The sequence below is a fragment of the Bos javanicus genome, chromosome 2, assembly GCF_032452875.1.
Source record: "Bos javanicus breed banteng chromosome 2, ARS-OSU_banteng_1.0, whole genome shotgun sequence".
In the NCBI taxonomy this organism is placed as follows: Eukaryota; Metazoa; Chordata; class Mammalia; order Artiodactyla; family Bovidae; genus Bos; species Bos javanicus.
Genome location: NC_083869.1, coordinates 17,872,695 through 17,892,710, shown reverse-complemented (window position 1 = coordinate 17,892,710; position 20,016 = coordinate 17,872,695). Strand labels below are relative to the sequence as shown.

General features: G+C 38.4%; 1 protein-coding gene across 4 annotated transcripts in view; it reads right to left on the bottom strand.

The window, feature by feature from the left end:
* CCDC141 (coiled-coil domain containing 141) overlaps positions 1-18,574 on the bottom strand; it is a 230,738-nt gene extending 212,164 nt beyond the window's left edge. For 3 of the 4 annotated variants that reach the window (XM_061434124.1, XM_061434130.1, XM_061434139.1), the window contains exons 1-2: positions 18,241-18,574; positions 15,757-15,879 (exon numbers count right to left, since the gene is read on the bottom strand). In XM_061434124.1, the coding sequence (XP_061290108.1) occupies positions 15,757-15,879; positions 18,241-18,342 (225 nt within the window). In that variant the 5' untranslated portion in view covers positions 18,343-18,574. The remainder of the gene's footprint in view (positions 1-15,756; positions 15,880-18,240) is intronic. The other variant, XM_061434146.1, reaches the window with a different exon arrangement.
* Positions 18,575-20,016: the final 1,442 nt, after the last annotated feature.

Genomic DNA, 20,016 nt, shown 5'->3' with positions numbered 1-20,016 from the left:
GTTTCAATGCTATTCTCTCAGATGATCCCACCCTTGCCTTCTACCACAGAGTCCAATAGACTGTACTATACATCTGTGTCTCTTTTGCTGTCTCGCATTTAGGGTTATCATTAGCATATTTCTAAATTCCATATATATGTGTTAATATACTGTCCTGGTGTTTTTCTTTGCCTTACTTCACTCTGTATAATAGGCTCCAGTTTCATCCACCTCATTAGAACTGATTCAAATGTATTCTTATGGCTAAGTAATATTCCATTGTGTATATGTACCACAGCTTTCTTATTCATTCGTCTGCTGATGGACATCTAGGTTGCTTCCATGTCCTGGCTATTATAAACAGTGCTGCGATGAACATTGGGGTACACGTGTCTCTTTCAATTCTGATTTCCTCGGTGTGTATGCCCAGCAGTGGGATTGCTGGGTCATAAGGCAGCTCTATTTCCAGTTTTTTAAGGAATCTCCACACTGTTCTCCACAGTTGCTGTACTAGTTTGCATTCCCACCAACAGTGTAAGAGGGTTCCCTTTCTCCACACCCTCTCCAGCATTTATTGTTTGTAGATTTTTGGATAGCAGCCATTCTGACGGCGTGAGATGGTACCTCATTGTGGTTTTGATTTGCATTTCTCTGATAATGAGTGATGCTGATCATCTTTTCATGTGTTTGTTAGCCATCTGTATATCATCTTTGGAGAAATGTCTGTTTAGTTCTTTGGCCCATTTTTTGGTTGGGTCATTTATTTTTCTGAAATTGAACTGTAGAAGTTGCTTGTATATTTTCGAGATTAATTCTTTGTCAGTTGCTTCATTTGCTATTATTTTCTCCCATTCTGAAGGCTGTCTTTTCACCTTGTTTATAGTTTCCTTCATTGTGCAAAAGCTCTTAAGTTTAATTAGGTCCCATTTATTTATTTTTGCTTTTATTTCCATTACTCTGGGAGGTGAGTGATAGAGGATCCTGCTGTGATATATATTGGAGAGTGTTTTGCCTATGTTCTCCTCTAGGAGTTTTATAGTTTCTGGTCTTATGGTTAGATCTTTAATCCATTTTGAGTTTATTTTTGTGTATGGTGTTAGAAAGTGTTCTAGTTTCATTCTTTTACACGTGGTTGACCGGTTTTCCCAGCACCACTTGTTAAAGAGATTGTCTTTTCTCCTTTGTATATTCTTGCCTCCTTTGTCAAAGATAAGGTGTCCATAGGTGTGTGGATTTATCTCTGGACTTTCTATTTTGTTCCATTGATCTATAGTTCTGTCTTTGTGCAAGTACCATACTGTCTTGATGACTGTAGCTTTGTAGTATAGCCTGAAGTTAGGCAGGTTGATTCCTCCAGTTCTATTCTTCTTTCTTAAGATTGCTTTGGCTATTCAAGGGTTTTTGTATTTCCATACAAATTGTGAAATTATTTGTTCTAGTTCTGTGAAAAATACCATTGGTAGCTTGATAGGGATTGCATTGAATCTATAAATTGTTTTGGGTAGTATACTCATTTTCACTATATTGATTCTTCCAATCCATGAACATGGTATATTTCTCCATCTATTTGTGTCCTCTTTGATTTCTTTCATCAGTATTTTATTGTTTTCTATATATAGGTCTTTTGTTTCTTTAGGTAGATATATTCCTAAGTATTTTATTCTTTTCATTGCAGTGGTGAATGGAATTGTTTCCTTAATTTTTCTTTCTGTTTTCTCATTGTTAGTGTATAGAAATGCAAGGGATTTCTGTGTATGAATTTTATATCCTGCAACTGTACTATATTCATTGATTAGCTCTAGTAATTTTCTGGTGGAGTCTTTAGGGTTTTCTATGTAGAGGATCATGTCATCTGCAAACAGTGAGAGTTTTATTTCTTCTTTTCCAATTTGGATTCCTTTTATTTCTTTTTCTGCTCTGATTGCTATGGCTAAAACTTCCAAAACTATGTTGAATAGTAGTGGTGAGAGTGGGCACCCTTGTCTTGTTCCTGACTTTAGGGGAAATGCTTTCAACTTTTTCACTTGAGGATAGTGTTTGCTGTGGGTTTATCATATATGCTTTTATTATGTTGAGGTACATTCCTTCTATGCCTACTTTCTGGAGAGGTTTCATTATAAATGGGTGTTGAATTTTTCAAAGAGATCATCAACAAAGTGAAAAGACAATCTATGGAATGAGAAAATAATATTTTCAAATCATATATCTGATAATGGGTTACTAGCCAAAATGAATAAAAATTCTTACAATTCAATAGCAAAAAAAAAAAAATTAAAAATGGCAAAGGATCTGAACTGACATTTCTCCAAAGAAAATATATTGAAAGGTCAACAGGCATATGAAAAGATGCTTAACATCATTACAGGTCAACAGGTATATGAAAAGATGCTCACTAGTCATTAGGGAAATACAAATTAAAACCACATAGAGATATCTCTTCACACCTGATAGAATGATCCTCATCAAAAAGTCAGGAGATAATAATGCTGGCATGGATGTGGAGATAAGGGAACCTTTCTGCATTGCTGGTAGGATTGAAAACTGGTACAGCCACTATGGAAAACAGAATGGAAGATCCTCAAAATGTTGCAAATAAAACTACTGAACAATACATTTCTGGGACTATAACCAAAGGAAGTGAAAACAGTAACTCAAAAGATATCTGCAGCCCTCCATGTTCATAACAGCATTATTTGCAATAGCCAAGACACAGAAGCAACGTAAGTGTCCATCAATGGATGAATGGATAAAGAAATTGTGTATATACATACAATGGAATAGTATTCAGTCATAAAAAAACAAATTCTATCATTTGCAACATGAGCAAACCTTGAAGGCATTATGCTAAGTGAAATAAGTCAGAGAAAGACAAAACTATATGATCTCCTTCACATGTGGAATCTAAAAACCAAACAAAAACTGAGTTCATGGATGCAGAGAACAGATCAATGGTTATCAGAGGCAGAAGGTGTGGAGAGGGGAAACTGGTGGTTCAAACGTACAAATTTACAGTTGTAAGGTGTAATATACAATCCAATGTCTATAGCTAACACTGCTGCATAATACAGGGGAAAGTTAAAAGAGTCAGTTCTCATCACAATAATTTTTTTTCCCCTTCCCTTCTCTTTCTTTTTTTTCTTATTGTACCTGTATGAGAAGATAGATGTTAGCTGACCTATGGTGGTGATCATTTTACAATATATGTAAATCAAACTATCATGCTATAAGGTTTAAATTTATATAGTGATGTATATCAATTAACTTTCAATAGAACTGTAAATTACATGTAAATGTAAATGTAAATTAATTACATTTGTGGTTCATATTATATATTTCTATTTATTGCTACTCTAAGAAGTGTTTTCTGTCTAACACATTAGTAAAAGTTTAATAGCTTATGGTAACACTGAATCAAAAATCTCAGGCTTTCAGAAAGCAGTCAGCAACAGCCTTCAGTGGTTTGGGTTCCTCTAGTTCCAATTACATAAATACTTGGGATATATTTTGAGGTGAAACTTAAAGTAAAAAAACATGTCCTGTGACACTGAATCTGACAGCTCATGGTTCTTTAGAGTGCCTTCTCTACTCATAGAGTAATTAGGATTTCTTTAAGAAAATCAGACAGCCATCTATCTAACATGAGATATCAAGCCAAAACATGAGACTGCTCTCTCACCTTCTTTGTCTTCCTATTTCACTGGCTTGACACATGCCTGCAATATGTACCACAGACACCCTCTTACTGGTCCTCTAGCCTGAAACCTGGGGCTTTGATTTCCTTCCCACCACTGTATCTGCAGTACCAAGCAGTGGGGAGAACAGAGGGAAGAAAAAAGGAATGTAAATTTATGACAAGTTTTGGGACCACAAGACTAGAAAAGGTCAGTTTTCATTCCAATCCCAAAGAAAGACAACGCCAAAGAATGTTCAAACTACCATACAATTGCACTCGTCTCACACGTTAGCAGAGCAATGCTCAAAATTCTCCAAGTTAGGCTCCAACATTATGTGAACTGAGAACTACCAGATTTTCCAGCTGGATTTAAAAAAGGCAGAGAAACCAGAGGTCAAATTGCCAACATCTGTTGGATCATACAAAAAGCAAGAGAATTCCAGAAAAACATCTACTTCTGCCTTATTGACTATGCCAAAGCCTTTGACTGTGTGGATCACAAAAAATTGGAAAATTCTTAAAGAGATGGGAATACCAGATCACCTCACCTGCCTTCTGAGAAACTTGTATGCAGGTCAACAAGCAACAGTTAGAACCAGACATGGAACAATGGACTTGTTCCAAACTGGGAAGGGAGTATGTCAAGGGTGTACACTATCACCTTGCTTTATTTAACTTATATCCAGAGTACATCATGCAAAATGCCAGGCTGGATGAAGCACAAGCTGGAATCAAGATTGCTGGGAAAAATATCAACAACCTCAGATATGCAGATGACATTCACCCTAATGGCAGAAAGCGAAGAAGAACTAAAAAGCCTCTTGATGAAAGTGAAAGAGAAGACTGAAAAAGCTGGCTTAAAATTCAACATTCAAAAAACTAAGATCATGGCATCCCGGCCCATCACTTCATGGCAAATAGATAGGGAAACAATGGAAACAGTGAGAGACTTTATTTTCTTGGGCTCCAAAATTACTGTGGATGGGGACTGCAGCCATGAAATTAAAAGATGCCTGTTCCTTGGAAGAAAAGCTATGATCAACCTAGACAGCATATTAAAAAGCAGAGACATTACTTTGCTGACAAAGGTCCATTTAGTCAAAGCTATGGCCTGTCCAGTACTCATGTATGGATATGAGAGTTGGACTATGAAGATAGCTGAGCACCAAAGAATTGATGCTTTTGAACTGTGGTGTTGGAAAAGACTCTTGAGGGTCCCTTGGACTTCAAGGAGATCAAACTAGTCAATCCTAAAAGAAATCAATCCTGAATATTCATTGGAAGGACTGATGCTGAAGCTCCAATACTTTGGCTACCTGATGTGAAGAACTGATTCACTGGAAAAGACAGTGTTACTGGAAAAGACTGAACACAGGAGGAGAAGGGGACGACAGAGGATGAGATGGTTGGATGGCATCACCGACTTGATGGACATGAGTTGAGCAAGCTCCGGGAGTTGGTGATGCACTGGAAAGCCTGGTGTGCTGCAGTCCATGGGATCACAAAGAGTTGGACACAGCTGAGTGACTAAACTGGGGACCACGGTTCCTTGGTCAGAGATAAGATCCCCTCTCTCAGAGATTAAGACACCTGCCTACTGCCTCCGTCTTTACCAACATTTGGGAATTGCCTGGATTGGAGCAGAGAATAGGAAAACATGAGGCAAAAAAAAAAAAAAATCAAGATATTTCCTCCCTTTCTAATTCACAGAAGTCCTCATTCTAGGTCTCAGATCTGAAAGAGAAGACTTTTCTGAAAATTTTTCTGCCCATATCTGATGCATTCTTCAGGGTGTAAATTTGCTTTTGATCTGAGCTGAGTAATACTGAAAAGAGGGAAGAAAAGCAACAACACTATTGGCTTGGTGATCTTTGGAATTCTGGACACTTTCCCTAATCTACGTGGTAGTCTCTCATTTTCAGCATCCTCAGCACACATACATTCTGCCAGGTTTATAGCTACATTTAATGGAGACAGAGTGGAGGGTATTCAATCCATCTTTCCTGGAAATAGAATGAGTATCCAATTTTAAGACATTTTTTTTTAAAGACAAAAATTCTAATCTTAGTCAAGTCCCCAAACTTCAAATATGTGTTAGGCGGGAGATGGAGGACTCAGGTATTAATCATTTGAAGGATAAGTCTAACCACAGAATCAGAAGTTCACTGTATTCTCCTGAGGAGTAATAGCTAGACTTCTCATGAGAATGACAGAGCCATGTTATTTGAAAACATCTTGAGTTTTACACATTTATACTTAAAGTAAATCTAAAATAAGTCTGTTGTTTAGACAAGATGCATTATGGCTAAGGCTAATTAGGTGGGAGTATAGTAGACTTAAATAAACAAAACAAAATTCGCTCATTCTTGATTAAGTATGTTTTCTCCAGAGCAGAAGTATCTGTTATCATCTGAATAGAATGCAAAAGGTAAATTTTTATCCTGACATTTAATCTAACTCGGTGTATATTGAAGATTGGGAGTGGGGTGAGTAGATTCTGTGCTATCATCTAACCTTGGCCACCCCTCACTTGTATATCTTGAACATCAGAATTCTGCCTTTTCAGTCCAAATCTTAGACCAAAACCCTTTTTTTCATAACTAAGGACTATGTGTTCTACTTTCTGAAAAACATTTTGTTTGTAGATTTGTATTTTAAAGGAGGACTACTTTCTAAGTAACAGCTTGGAAGCTACAGGTGTATGACCTCAAAAATGCTAGTTATGATCCTGACTTTTGACCCAGTTTTCAAAGAGGAATATGTTGGTGACAATGTAAAGCCCAACCAGCACTGGTTTAAACACTCAAGAGTTTGTCCATGTCACAGCAATAATATACCTAGGGCTCAATATACTCTCCTACAGTGTAAAAGAAACACAAATAATCTTCTTACACTTCATTCCCCCATTGTTGGACATTTTTTTGTTTCCAGTTAAGTTATTCTATCAGAAACATGTGAAAAGATGCTTAATATCATAACAAAGCAACTTCATATCTGTATCTTTACTAGTGTTTTTATTTCCAAGGATAGATTCCCAGACGTGAGGTTGCTGAGTCTCAGGATGTGAGCATTTTACATTTTAATGCTTGCAAGTTTCCAAAATAATTTTGATAATCCAGATTCTCACCAACAGTATAGAATGCCGCTTTCCTCACATTCTCACCATTACCAGATGTTACCAGTATTTTAACTTATCATGGTGGATAGACAGAGAAGGGGGCAGCAGAGGATGAGATGGTTAGATAGCATCACCAACTCAATGGACATGAATTTGCACAAACTCTGGGATACAGTAGAGGATAGAAGAGCCTGGCATGTTACAGTCCATGGGGTCACAAAGAGTCAGACATGACTTAACAACTGAACAACAGGAAGTAAGACAATGAATGATTTACTTTTTATCATTATCTAGTTTCATTTCTTAGAGCATTATTGATGTTGATCATCTTTTTACATGCTTACTGGCAGTTTGTCTCTCTTCTGTGAATAGTCTAGTATTTATATTTATTTGTCTCTCATCAATATAAAGGAGTATAATAACCCTTTTGTTGTCATATAAATTACAAGTATTTTCCTTCTAGTTCATTGTTTGTCCTTTAAATTGGTCAATGATGTCTGGAAAACTCATACTCACCTGTAAAACAGCTCATATATCACTTTCTCTGTCAAGCTTCCCCTGGTTTTCCTGGAAGAATTAGTCACTCCTTCTACAATATATCCATAATATTTTGCACACATCCCTGTGTGCTGAGTTATAACTGAAGATTTTTCCTCCTGATCAAGAAAGAGTATCAAATTCAAGTCAAAGAGACTAGCATTATAACAGATATCTTTGAATCTGTTTTCATTTTTTTAAGAGTAGATCATTCACAAACTTCAAAGTTTTATTTTTCTCTATCATTAGTATTATCATACCATCTTTCATTTAGAGAATCCTAGCTCTACTTCTCAACTGTCTCCCCATGAAAACTCTTCTTTTCTTCTGCCTGTCTGTTTTCGTTCATGAGGGCTGCCTTCAAAATCCTGAGAGGATGCCAGCATTGCTGTTTCCCTCTGTTCCAGTTGTCTATTGCTGTGTGACAAACCACTGCACATTCTGAAGACCTAAAATGACAATTATTTATTTTGCTCACAATTAATTCTCAGGCTGGGCTAAGTGGGTAATACTTGTGCCCACTCTGTAGAGGTCAGGTTGGAAGTCCAGCCAGGTCTGGAGAATCAATTTCCAGATGCCTCGCTCACACGACTGGCCAGCCAGAGCTGCTGCTGGGATACTCAGTTCATCTCCACATGGGCCTCTCTGTAATGTTCCTTGACTTACTCAATAGGTTAGGTTCCAGGAGTGACTATTTGGGATTACTATTTGGAATTTATTTAGGAAGTAAAAGTAAAAGTCTCTTGAGACTGGACTGGAAACTGGCACCGCATCATCATCATCTATGCTATATTTATTTGCTCAAAGCAGTCAGAGTCTGCCCGGTTTTAAGGGAATGAACTTAGACCCCCCCTTCTCAATGGGAGGAGTGCCAAAGACATCATGATCACCTTAAATCTACCATATCTTGCCAAATATTGGGTCCTTCCAGGGTTGTCAAATCAGTATTTGCTATAACCGAGCCCTTCTCTGTTCCCTTCAGAAGTGTGGAAAAAAGAAAAAAAAAAGAAGTGTGGAAAAAGCTTCAGTTCCTTCTGACTCTGTGTCACTTGGTGTCCCAGCCACAGAGAAATATGATGAGTGTTTCATATTTCCCATGGACCCTTCAGCTTCTCCCAAGGAGCCCAACCTTGACTGCTAAACCAAGACACGGGTAAGATAGAGGGTATCCTTGCCAAATTTTTTACTCTTCAGTCTCTGTGCTGACAAAAATGTCTCCTTATAGAACTCCTTCCCCTCTAATAAATCAACTTGAATCAACACTTCATTAAGTATGGACATATTCTATAGACAAACCACTTTGGGCTGCTTAGCCCAAATCTTAATGTGCCTTTACTTCATGTCTGAGAAGCCTATTGGCATGGACTCTTTAGCCTCTTAAGCCAACTTATCTCATAAAAACAATATTTTATAAGATTGCCTATGGCACTCTCAAAATCTAAAGAATGCTATTTCTACTCTATTCTAAAGAAATTCTATTTCTTAGACTTTCTTAGAACCCCACAGCTCCATACTATGCACTGGAATTTAATGTCTGGGAAAAGAAATACCCTGTACACTACTAGGAAAGTACTATGTCAGCCAGGGAGAATCACTAGGACGTTTTGCTGTTTCTTAGTTGTGAGAATAATATTTTTGTTTTAAATGGAAAAGCCCTCTATTCTCAAAAGCCTAAAAGAGAAATCACACTGCCCACTAGTTCCCACTCCCCCAAGAACTCTGCAGGGGTTCTGTATTGTTTCCACGACCTTCGTCAAAATGATCAGCAAACTATGACAGGTACCTTACATGTAGAGAGCACTACAACACAGATTCCTTTAAACCACACATCAGTTAAGTGCCGGAATTTAGAAGGTGACAATTGATTTCACCTCTCTCCCCTCAAGATTCCAAATCAATTGAGAAACAGACATCAGAATCCAAGCATATGGATCAAAATATCTGCTGTTGTTACTGGCAAAGCTGGAGGACAGGTTTGATTTGACTTTCTACTATTTTCTTTAAAACCTAGTCCTTGGGACCTGCCTCTGAAGAGAACTGGGTCTGAAGTATAGACATATATTTGGCTGCTCTGTGTAGGCCAGACTGTGGCCTGTTCCGCCATGCAGGGACATCTGGCCAAATCAGCAGAAGCAGAAAGAGTAGAGAACCTGCAGCCACAGGCAGTCATGGTCTGCAGAGAAAGCCCTTGAGGCTGGCTTTCCCATGCTGGATACCTCCCCTAGTCTCACCAACCGGTAACACAGTGCCCTTCACTCCTATAGGAAGAGGAGACGTGGCCGAAAGCATTTTTCCAACATTTCTGAGAGAGAAGAATTTCCTAACTTGTGGGTCTTACAGGAAAACAGAAAGGAGAGAAAATAAGTCTCCTATATGAAGTAAACATTTAGGATAAATCATTGCTATGACAAAGATCTTGCAAAATATGTTATTCTTCTTCCAACCCTGTCCTAAAGCATTCTATCACATTCACAACACACATCCTATAAATTTTTTTTCAACATGTAAATATATATAATTCAAGTCACACAGTCTTACTTTATTAAAATATATGATTAAAGACCATCATGAACAAAGTTAAATGATAATCTACAGAATGGGAGAAAATATCTGCAAATCCTATAATGAGGATTTTATAAGAATTTATATCCAGAATATGCAAAGAATTCTTATAACTCAATAACAAAAATCAAACACCCCAGTTAAAAAGTGGGCAAAGACATTTCTCCAAAGAAGATATACGACTGTCCAGTAAGCACATGAAAAGATGTTTAACATCATCAGTCATTAGAGAAATACAAATCAACCCTGAGATACTGTTTCATCAAATAGGATGGTTATAATTAAATACACTCAAATACACACACAGAAAATAACAAGTTTAGCAATGATGTGAAGAAACTGGAACACACAGTACATTGCTGGTGGGAATGTAATATGGCCAGCCACTGTGAAAAACATTTTGGTGTTTTCTCAAAGAGTTAGCATAGAAAAGCCCGACGACCAAGCAATTCCACTCCAAAAGAATTGAAAGCAGGTATTCAAACAGATACCTGTATACCACTGTTCGCTGTAGCATTGTTTACAATATCTGAAAAGTGTAAATAACCCAAGTGTCCATGGTCAGATGAATGAATAAATAAAATGTGGCATATCCATATATTTAAATATTATTCATTCATAAAAAGGAATGAAATTCTGATACCTGCTACATGAATGAATCTTGAAAACATATGGTAAGTGAAATAAGCCAGACACAAAGGGATAAACATTATATGATTCTATTTACATGAAATACCTAAAATAGACAAATTCTTAAGGGCAGAAAGTAGATTAGAGAGATTAACCAGGGAAGGGAGTGGGAATCTTTGCTTAATAGGTACAGAGTTTCTGTTTGGGGTGATGAAAACTTGGGTAGGAAGTTGATAGCTGTAATGCACAACACTGTGAACACAATTAATGCCACTGACTTGTATTTAAATATAGTTGACAGATGAATGGATAAAGATGTGGTATATATACCCAATGAATATTACTTAGGCATTAAAAAGAACAAAATTGGGTCATCTGTGGAGACATGGATGGACATGGATGTCTTACACAGTGAAGTCAGTCAGAAAGAGAAAAACAAAGAGCGTATGTTAACGCATATATGTGGAATCTAGAAAAAGGGTCCAGATGAACCTATTTGCAGGGCAGGAAAAGAGACACAGACATAGGGAACAAGTGGGTGGACGTGGTGGGGAGGAAGTGGGAGGTGGGATGAATTGGGAGACTGGGACTGACATATATACGGTACCATGTAGTAAAATAGCTAGCTAGTGAGAACCTGTTGCATAGCACAGGGATCTCAGCTCTGCATTTTCTGATGACCTAGATTGGTGGGATGGGGGGTGGGGACAGTGGGAGGGGGGTCCAGAGGGAAGGGAGATATGTATACTTATAGCCGATTCACTCTGTTGTACAGCAGAAAACACCACAATATTGTAAAGCAACCATATCCCAACAAAAAATAATAAATAAATAAATGCATGTAGTACTTATTACCTTTTGTCTTCTAATTATAATAGTGTTCTTATCTTATTTCTTTTACTAAACTATAAGTTTTTTAATGTCTTTATGTTTCATTTTCTCTTTTCATCCATGCTAAATACATCATAGGTCCTTGATGAGTGATAAATTTTCAGAAATGAAAAAAATGGTTGAAATTGCAAATTTACCACAAAATTTTTTTAAATGATTCATTCATACTAAATATGCATTTACATATTTTATAGCAGTTTATAGGAGAAAAATCACACTATTCCTTATTTAAGAAATAAGTTTTAGTAGGACTACCACTACTAATATATTTTGACTATTCATTTTTAACTAAGTAAAGAAAAATAGGACAAAAATAAACATTCACTGGGTCAGAGATGAAATTGGAATCAGGAAGTCAATAGATTTATGAGTCAAGTCAGAGGTGAACTTTTTCGTGTTTTATATTTTCAAGGGTCATTCTTCACTGAATGCTAGTATTATATATTAAAAACAAATACAGGAGCCAGGGTCCAGAGGTTTTCTTGGCTCTTGTAGTTGGGCTTTCCTGGTGGCTCAGATAGTAAAGAATCCACTTGCCAATGCAGGAGACATGAGTTCGATCCCTGGGTCAGAAGATGCCCTGGAGAAAGAAATGGCAACCCACTCCAGTATTCTTCCCTGGGAAATCCCACAGACAGAGGAGCCTAGTGGGCTACAGTCCATGGGGTCACAAAAGAGTTAGACGTGACTTAGTGACTAAACACCACCACAGTTGTAATTCCTTTGCACAATAGCAATGCAGTTAGTAGTCAGACAGATGATAAGGGGCAGAATGTTTTCAGAAACATTCCTCAGGCATTTCTGACCCTTCTTTCCTCCTTGAGCCACCTGAGGATGTGGTGCTGACAGGGGCCACAAACAGATCTTTGTTACCTGCTTACACTTCACTCTTCCCTTTCCTGAATTCCTTCTTTCTCATTAAAATAAAAATTGAGTGTGGTTTGAGAATCTAGACACCTTTAGGGAATGAATATTTTCTCCACATGTTTATATTTTCCCCCACTGAAAACAGGGAAATATTTCTCTCTGGACACTCCGTAGAAATGGTTAAGTACTCTGTTGAAAGGAAAATAAGGTCTCTGGGGCATAGACATTACCAACATTAGAAACACTCTAACAAATTCTGTGTCACCAGAATTTTTCCCTTTAGTCTAAATTATTAGGATTTGAGATAATTTTAATGGAAGGCAGAAAATACCTTCCTTATAAAATAAAATACCCAAATTTCTCTGATATATTAAGTATCAACAGAATAATTAAGTACTTTTTCTTTTCAAGGCAACAAGCACTTCTGTAAATCATTGCATTTCTCCCCCAGATTTCCTTTGTAGATGTTTGAAGGTATTAATTACTATCATAATTTTTCAAATAAAGAACCCGAGACCAGAAAGGCTAACTACTTTGTCCAAAGCAGAGTGGACTCAGCACAGAACTCCTACACCGTCCCGATACTCCTGATAGTACATTCTTCTTTATAATTAGAACAAATCTCAGGGCCCTGTGCATATGGAAAACACTGGAGAGAACATTAAATATTAAATATTATTGGCTTATCGAACTGCTAATGTTCCTATCATTCAAAGAGCTCACATTAAAAATAACTCGGTACAACAATTTCCTGGTACAGGTTAAGACTGTACCTACCCTAACAACATAATAACTGGTAAATTAAATTACTCCAGCCATTTACAATATGGAATTCACATTCCTCTTATTTAAAAAAGTCTTTTGTCAGCAAATATGAAACAGACTTCAGACTTCTTGATTTTTTTTTAACCAAGATGATGCTACTACTAAAAATTTCTTGGGGGTAAGTGGCTGGTTTGTTGAGTTAGGAGACGTTACGGGAAATGGACACTAAGAGGTCATGGCTAGAGATCTGCAGGAAGTCAAAAGGTCTTTCTACTTAAGACCCCATGTTCTTACACCCACAGGCAGAGAGGAAGAATGGTTCCACTATTCCATTGCACATCAAGACAAGATCCACAACAGATACAAACCTTTGATTCATCCTTTCCCAATCATCTTTACAGATAAAAGCCTAAGGTCCAGAAGACTGGCATTAAAGGACAAGACTTTACAACTGAGAATCACAAGCACCTTCTGCGCATGAATCCCATTAATAGAAAACACTTTTCCAGCTGTGCTCCTGTGTAGATTCAGGTGTGAAAATTTGAGCACAGTTGTTAAGGAGAGACGAACTGCTCTGCTTAAGAGAGAATTCTCCCTGGAATTGTAGGTCTGGATAGGAATAGGGCTGGGGGGAAAGAGGTAGCCTGAGAAACCCAGGCTGCTGTGAGCTTCCCCACCACGCACAGCCCATCAGTGGACCTGAAAGGGCTGGCTGGGCATGGACGGCTAGCAGGACCTGGGGAAGACATACAGCTTCTGGGTTAACTTCAGAAACAGTTGGCAGGTGTGTATGAAGGGGCTGGGGACACAGGAGACCTTGAGAAAGTAAACCTCTATGGATGAGCAAGAATTGTAGGGAAGTGTTGCATTTCCACAAGTCATAAAATTGAGCTTTTTCTGTAGCAGCAAAACCTTGAATTGTTAGCCAAACTAAACTAGCTATTGGCATGTGTGTGCGTGCTTAGTCGCTCAGTCATGTTCAACTCTGCAACCGCAGGGACTGTAGCCCACCAGGCTCCACTGTCCATGGGGTTCTCCAGGCAAGAATACTGGAGTGGGTAGCCATTACCTTCTCCAGGAGATCTTCCCAACCCAGGGACTGAACCAAAGTTTCCTGCATTACAGGCCGATTCTTTACCATCTGAGCCACAAGGGAAGCAAAATTAGTCTCTTGATCCCTGGTTCAATGACTGCTTACATCAGCATGTGTTTTTTAAGATACACGAAGGACTTCCTGGTCACCAGGGATTTCTACCTTGAAGGACAAGGAGCTATCTACACAGGAGAATAAATTCTGGACTCTAATACCCTCCTGCTCCAGTACTAATTCTTGAACTTCTCAGTCTGATTTATCCTTTACTTTTACTACTGCTGCTGGTACTTGTCAGATGCCTATCAGCTCTGCCTCTAAATCTAGAAAGCAAGTGTAAATTCCAGCCTAGATGTTCAAAGAAGCAAGTAACATTAAAGTGCTAATGACACAGAATACCTAGTCATTGTAGACTTCTGAATCCAGCCTCTTTGATTTTAGGAATGACACTCATTTGCCTACGAGGGTTATCACTCACAGGGTTCACGGCTGCACTGGGTTCCATTCTCAGAAGGAAAAACTACTTAGGGTTTAATGTTTTACCTATTACTGTCTTGAAGTTCTTAACAATTTTACCTTTGACTGTGTGTTCTGCAAGTAAAGTTCAATGGCAACAGAGGAAGTGCTGAGGGATGGGAGCCTCACTCACCATGTGGTCCATCCCTCCAGGGAGAGAAACTCTTTGTTATCCTGTCTGCTCCCCTGCCCCTGCTCAATGACCTCTGCCCTCTGCCCTGGCAGGTGTCAGGGCACAGCTCAGAAAGGTTGGGGAGGTCCACACCCTATACACTGAGCTGGGGCTGCGGCCCAGTGTCTGTGAGGGGCTGGAGAAGGAAATGGAGAAGAAACACCCACTCCAGTGTTCTTGCCTGGAGAATCCCAGGGACGGGTGCCATCTCTGGGGTCACAGTGTCAGACACGACTGAAGCGACTTAGCGGCAGCAGCAGCAGCAGCACTGACCCCAATGTATTCCCCTGCCCGAAGGAGCCAGACATTAAATAACAGATTTTAACAACACTGTGACAGGCCAAGAAAAAGCTTCTTCCTGCTTTTCACTTTGTGCTGGACCCCACAAACTATATTCCTGTCTCTGATTAGATATCTGGCAATCTCAAACCAATATTGTTTTTAGATTCTTAACTAAATAGTCACAACATATATGCAATAACAAGTCTTCACTAAAACTGTTCTTTGGTTTCAAGAACTCTTAATAATAAATGTAAAATCAGATCTTTTCAATAGTTCAAGAGGGAAAAACCCTCTATATTATTTTTGCCAGCAGGTATCATTAACAATAGAAGTTTGGGTCTGTTATTGTAGCTTGACAGTACATTGCATGAAATGGAAATGATGGAATTTTTTTTTCATGGAGGTAGCCAGGAAAAAAGAAAGTACTTATTTATCCACAGTGAAAATATTATCACTACATATTTTCTATCACATTAGGGATAGTTTAAAAAAAAATCTTGTTACTTTCCTCCAATGTTGGTGTTTGCTCAACTGTAGTGTTTTTCCATTATCTATCTGGCATGAAGTTAAAATAGCCATAGGTCAGTGACATAAGGGAGAATCAAGGGGAAGTGTAAGAAATAGCTTTTAATTTCTTCTTAATTTTGTATCTCCTTCATATCTTAATATCTTACCTTGAGTTTGGCCAAAAGGAGTTCATGATCGTGAAGAAGTTTTTTGGTTTCATCTTGATTGCTTCCAATTTCTAGAAGATTGGGCTGTGATTCAGCCAACTGAAGCTGTATCCATTTGCCACACTAAAAATAAAAATGGAATAAAATGCACTTTTAGCTCCCCTTACTCCTTCCCTTTCACCCTTCTCCTTTTCCTTCCCTTTTTTTTTTTTTTTCAAAGCTTCCAGTTACACTGTGAAGAGTTTAACCTTTCTATAGAGATAGGTCTTACTTAAATTAGAACAGAACAGTTCTAACATAAATCCGTGCCCTGGCTTTTCTTTTTTTCATTCATAGGATAAATTCTTTTCTCTTAGCATATTAGATTTAAATTAAAAGTTTCCAAATGAGGAACATTTACAATAGGTTATATATTATTGAATAGTAAAAAATTATAGAATAACTCACACAAGTTTACATTCTCTTGCTCAAAAAAACAAATTCTATAAAAATAGTGATTTGAGCAAGTAAGGTGTGAACTTCACCAAAGGGAAAAGGTTTCATAAATGTAATTTATGCTGATTAGTGTCTTTAACCTTGCTGAATCAATCAGAAAGAATAAAGAGCAGAGGAAGCAAGTGATTCTTAGTTTATTTCAAAGTTAAAACATAATATTTTTCAAATTTTATCATTGAATATTCAATAAAGCATGTACAAAAATATCAGTGAAGTTGGATGTGTGACAACTGCCATTTGAATGCACTCAACTTGTTTTCCACATGAAGGACCCTTTCAGTGTCCTGCCCCAAGATATAATTCATCATTGCATTTCCTAAGGAATTGCTTTTTTAAGAAGCAGTATCGATTCAGCAAGAGGAAGAAATAGCGGGCACATGCACTTGGCTAAGTGAATTGCTGAGGAGAAATGAGAAAGCTACATGTCTATCCCAGACCATTAGTACCCTGAGACTGTTTAGAAACCAGAAGCCCACATAAATCAGACACAAGCACTTCTATTAAGACACACTTTTCATTTTGAACAGCTTGGAGTTTATTTCAAACAGCACAGCAGTGAACTTAGGGAGCTGAGGAGGCAGGATGGAGGGAACTTTCTTAAAAACAGTTTTAGTTAAGAGTTTCCAGTCTAATTTTAGAGTTTTTTTTTTTTTTCTTACTGTTAATTTAGCCCTGATTCTTTTATCATTTATTCTATATGCATTCTTCCTCATCCTACTCAAATAAATGTTGCATATTTGAGGGAAAGAAAAGTGAATTTAAAAAAATAACAGTAATTTTTCCTCTTTTTCCCTCACTGCTGATAATTGCAGTTACTCAGAGCATCATAAAATGACATGCAAGTTATCAGTATTGCTGCTTTTGCTTCTGGCTTTTTTCCACATCCATCCATTGCCTTTGAAAAGAATAGAGGTGAAGGGACTCAGCAGAGGCCCTGTTATTGTGAGACCAAGTCTCAAGAGCCCTGGGCAAGCGGCCTTGGTAGGAACACTTTGCATTCCGTGCTTTCAGTGCTTCTAGACTGAATCATTTTGTTCAGTGTCAAGTACTGCCTTCCTGTTTCGAATTTTCAAAATAACATAAAATTTTCATCAATTAGGTGAAATTAAACAGGCTTTATTGTCCATGCTTCTTACAAAAGGCCAGAAAATTCATTTGGTTAAGCCTGGCGGGGTCTTGAAAGTAACAGGCTGGTGAGCACTGATTCCCTTCATTAAACCCTGAATTCTTGAGGTGGTGAGTTATCTAAATCCAAGCAAAAGGCTTCAGGAATTTTCATAGGACATATTCATAGGGAATGAAATCATGCATACATTCTTGAACCTAAAGACATGTGCTCATCTTTGCAAAGGGCAAACTGCTTGACATAAAACATACAGAAACCTTTAAGTCCCAAGTGGCTTCAATTTCCTGTGGTTAAGGGCAAGTTAGACATATGCCCCTCGCATCTTCCCTGGTAGGGTCTTCATTCTCTCACCAGTGTGACAAGGATTTACTAGTGCCTTCACCATGTCAAAACCAGAGCTGCAGAGGGCAAGTGTCACTGTCTCTTGTTAGGAGTTCCCTGTGCTCCGTCACGCTGAAAACAATGCCGCCCCTTATCTCTTCCCTCCTTCATCACATCCACTCTCAAAAATCACAGACATTTCACAGGTCCACTGGACTCTTAAGCCTAGCAATCACGAACCTGTGGTCACAAACGTTTTGCCTTTAAAAACCAAACTGAAAGTATACAATAGGATTTGTTATTGCTTTTCTGAAAAATCAAGCTGCTTGTAGATGTTTTATGGCTAACTGAAAGAGAAACTCTAGCAACTAGCTGAAACTTAGAGGGTCCTCTCAGTTGCCAATTTAAAGAAGCATTAAGATGTACTTGCTGGGTTATTTTCCATATGCTGTGTACTGCTGATTTTGTGGAATGTTTTTTAGGATTATCAGCAGAACAAGAAGTCTACAGCCACACAGAATAAAAGGAAGTTGTCTGCTTACCTTTATGACAGCTATAACGATTTTGGAGTCCCCAGCCTGCACAGCTACTGAACTGACTGTTGTTGTAGAAAACTCCACAGCAGGACTCTCTTGGCTGGACATGGTACGTTAGAACCAGAGTTTAAGTGTCGGACAGCCTCTGTGCAGATGTGTGGCTGCTGCTCATTTCAGAAGGCAACCACTGGGGTTACTTGGATTCATTCAGGCAAAGAGCTCCGCTCGTACTGATTACTCTGCCAAAAGGAAAGAACAGGAGGTTAAAAATAGACAACCTCATTGAGTTTATCATGAGAGAGAGAGGAAAGAACGGGAGAGAATCGCCACACCCCTAGTATGGTAATACTGAGCGCTTGTTATTTTGGCCATTATCTTAAACGCAGAGGGCAGCTTCTAGCTCTCTGCCTATCAGCTGATGTTTGATAGCAAATGGAAAAAGAATTACATCCTGACAACCCAAGATACTTTAGCCACTGAATCTATACAGTGATGGTGAACTTTGAAACCAGCCAGTCATTAACTTGGGTATCAATCTTTTCAAGATTTTTTTAAGTCTTCTTCATGCAAAGCAAACTCTGAAAGATGTACTTTAAAAACAAGTTCTGGTATTTATTCTGGGACTAAGCCATAAAATTGTTTGAAATACATTTTTGGATTAATCTGCTTTTCTAAAATTGCCTCTTGTCAAATGAAGTTTATGTGAAATGGCCACATTTCTCTCAGAGCCTTGAATTTCTTAGGGACTTTTAAAAACATTTCAATGAGCATTTATCAATAGATATCCAGCATGTCAGGATTTCTTTGCAACTATCTACTCCACTGAACAGTATTTTCAAGTTCAGGTATCATGACTACTAGGAAGTAATACATTTTCCAATTACTTTTAATTGTAGCAGGGGCATGACTTGTATTTTTGATTAAAGGTTAACATTATGTATATTTTGCTACTTTTCTTTTAAAAAGAATAACATTGTACTTCAGATTTGGTTTTATTTCCAACCCTCCCCCACCCCATGCCTGGGGCAGGAAAATTATAGATGGCTTAAATCAGAGCCTAAGATCGACAGATTAATCCTATTGCTAGAAACTCAGTGTGTGTCACAAGTTGTCTGTGGTATTAAACAGCAGCTGTTGGATTCCCTGTCAAGGAACAGCTGAAAATAACACTGAAGCTTAGGTCAGAGGTCAGACGCAAACACATCAGAGATACTGACTCTGGAGCTGCTGAAGCCGTCGGAAATCTTTGGGCCGAAGCCAGAGTGGAGGATATAGCAATAAACCGACTTAAATGAGTCCACTTGCTGGTTAAACCCTTAGCTCAATTTAAAAGCATGGTCAGGTTCAGGTTCATTATTCAGAAGGCTGAGTCAGCACCACGGCTTTGTTCATGATGATATTCTTGAATCAAAGGGGAAATAGTGTTATTACATATATTTTGGTTTTGGCAATTATTTGTGCTTCCCAGAGCATGTCCTGGCTGCTCTGCAGTTATGTGGGCATGACCCAGTTGCCTGCTGGTCAGCAAAAGGAAACCACCCGGGCCCCAGTTCCTGGGCTCCAGAACTTCAGCAGAGGCCATAAAGGGTGCATTTGGGGCAAGCTCAGGAGAGCAGATGCCAAGAGACACCATGATGCAGGAAGTACTGTAAATGGTTTCATCCTATGGCAGGGATGGAGAGCTTGCAGAGAACCATCCTGACCTCTCTATAGCGGCTGCCTCGGTATTCAAGGCGGGCTCCTTCTGCTTGAGCAAACAGTTGGTCCAAACAAACCAAAACA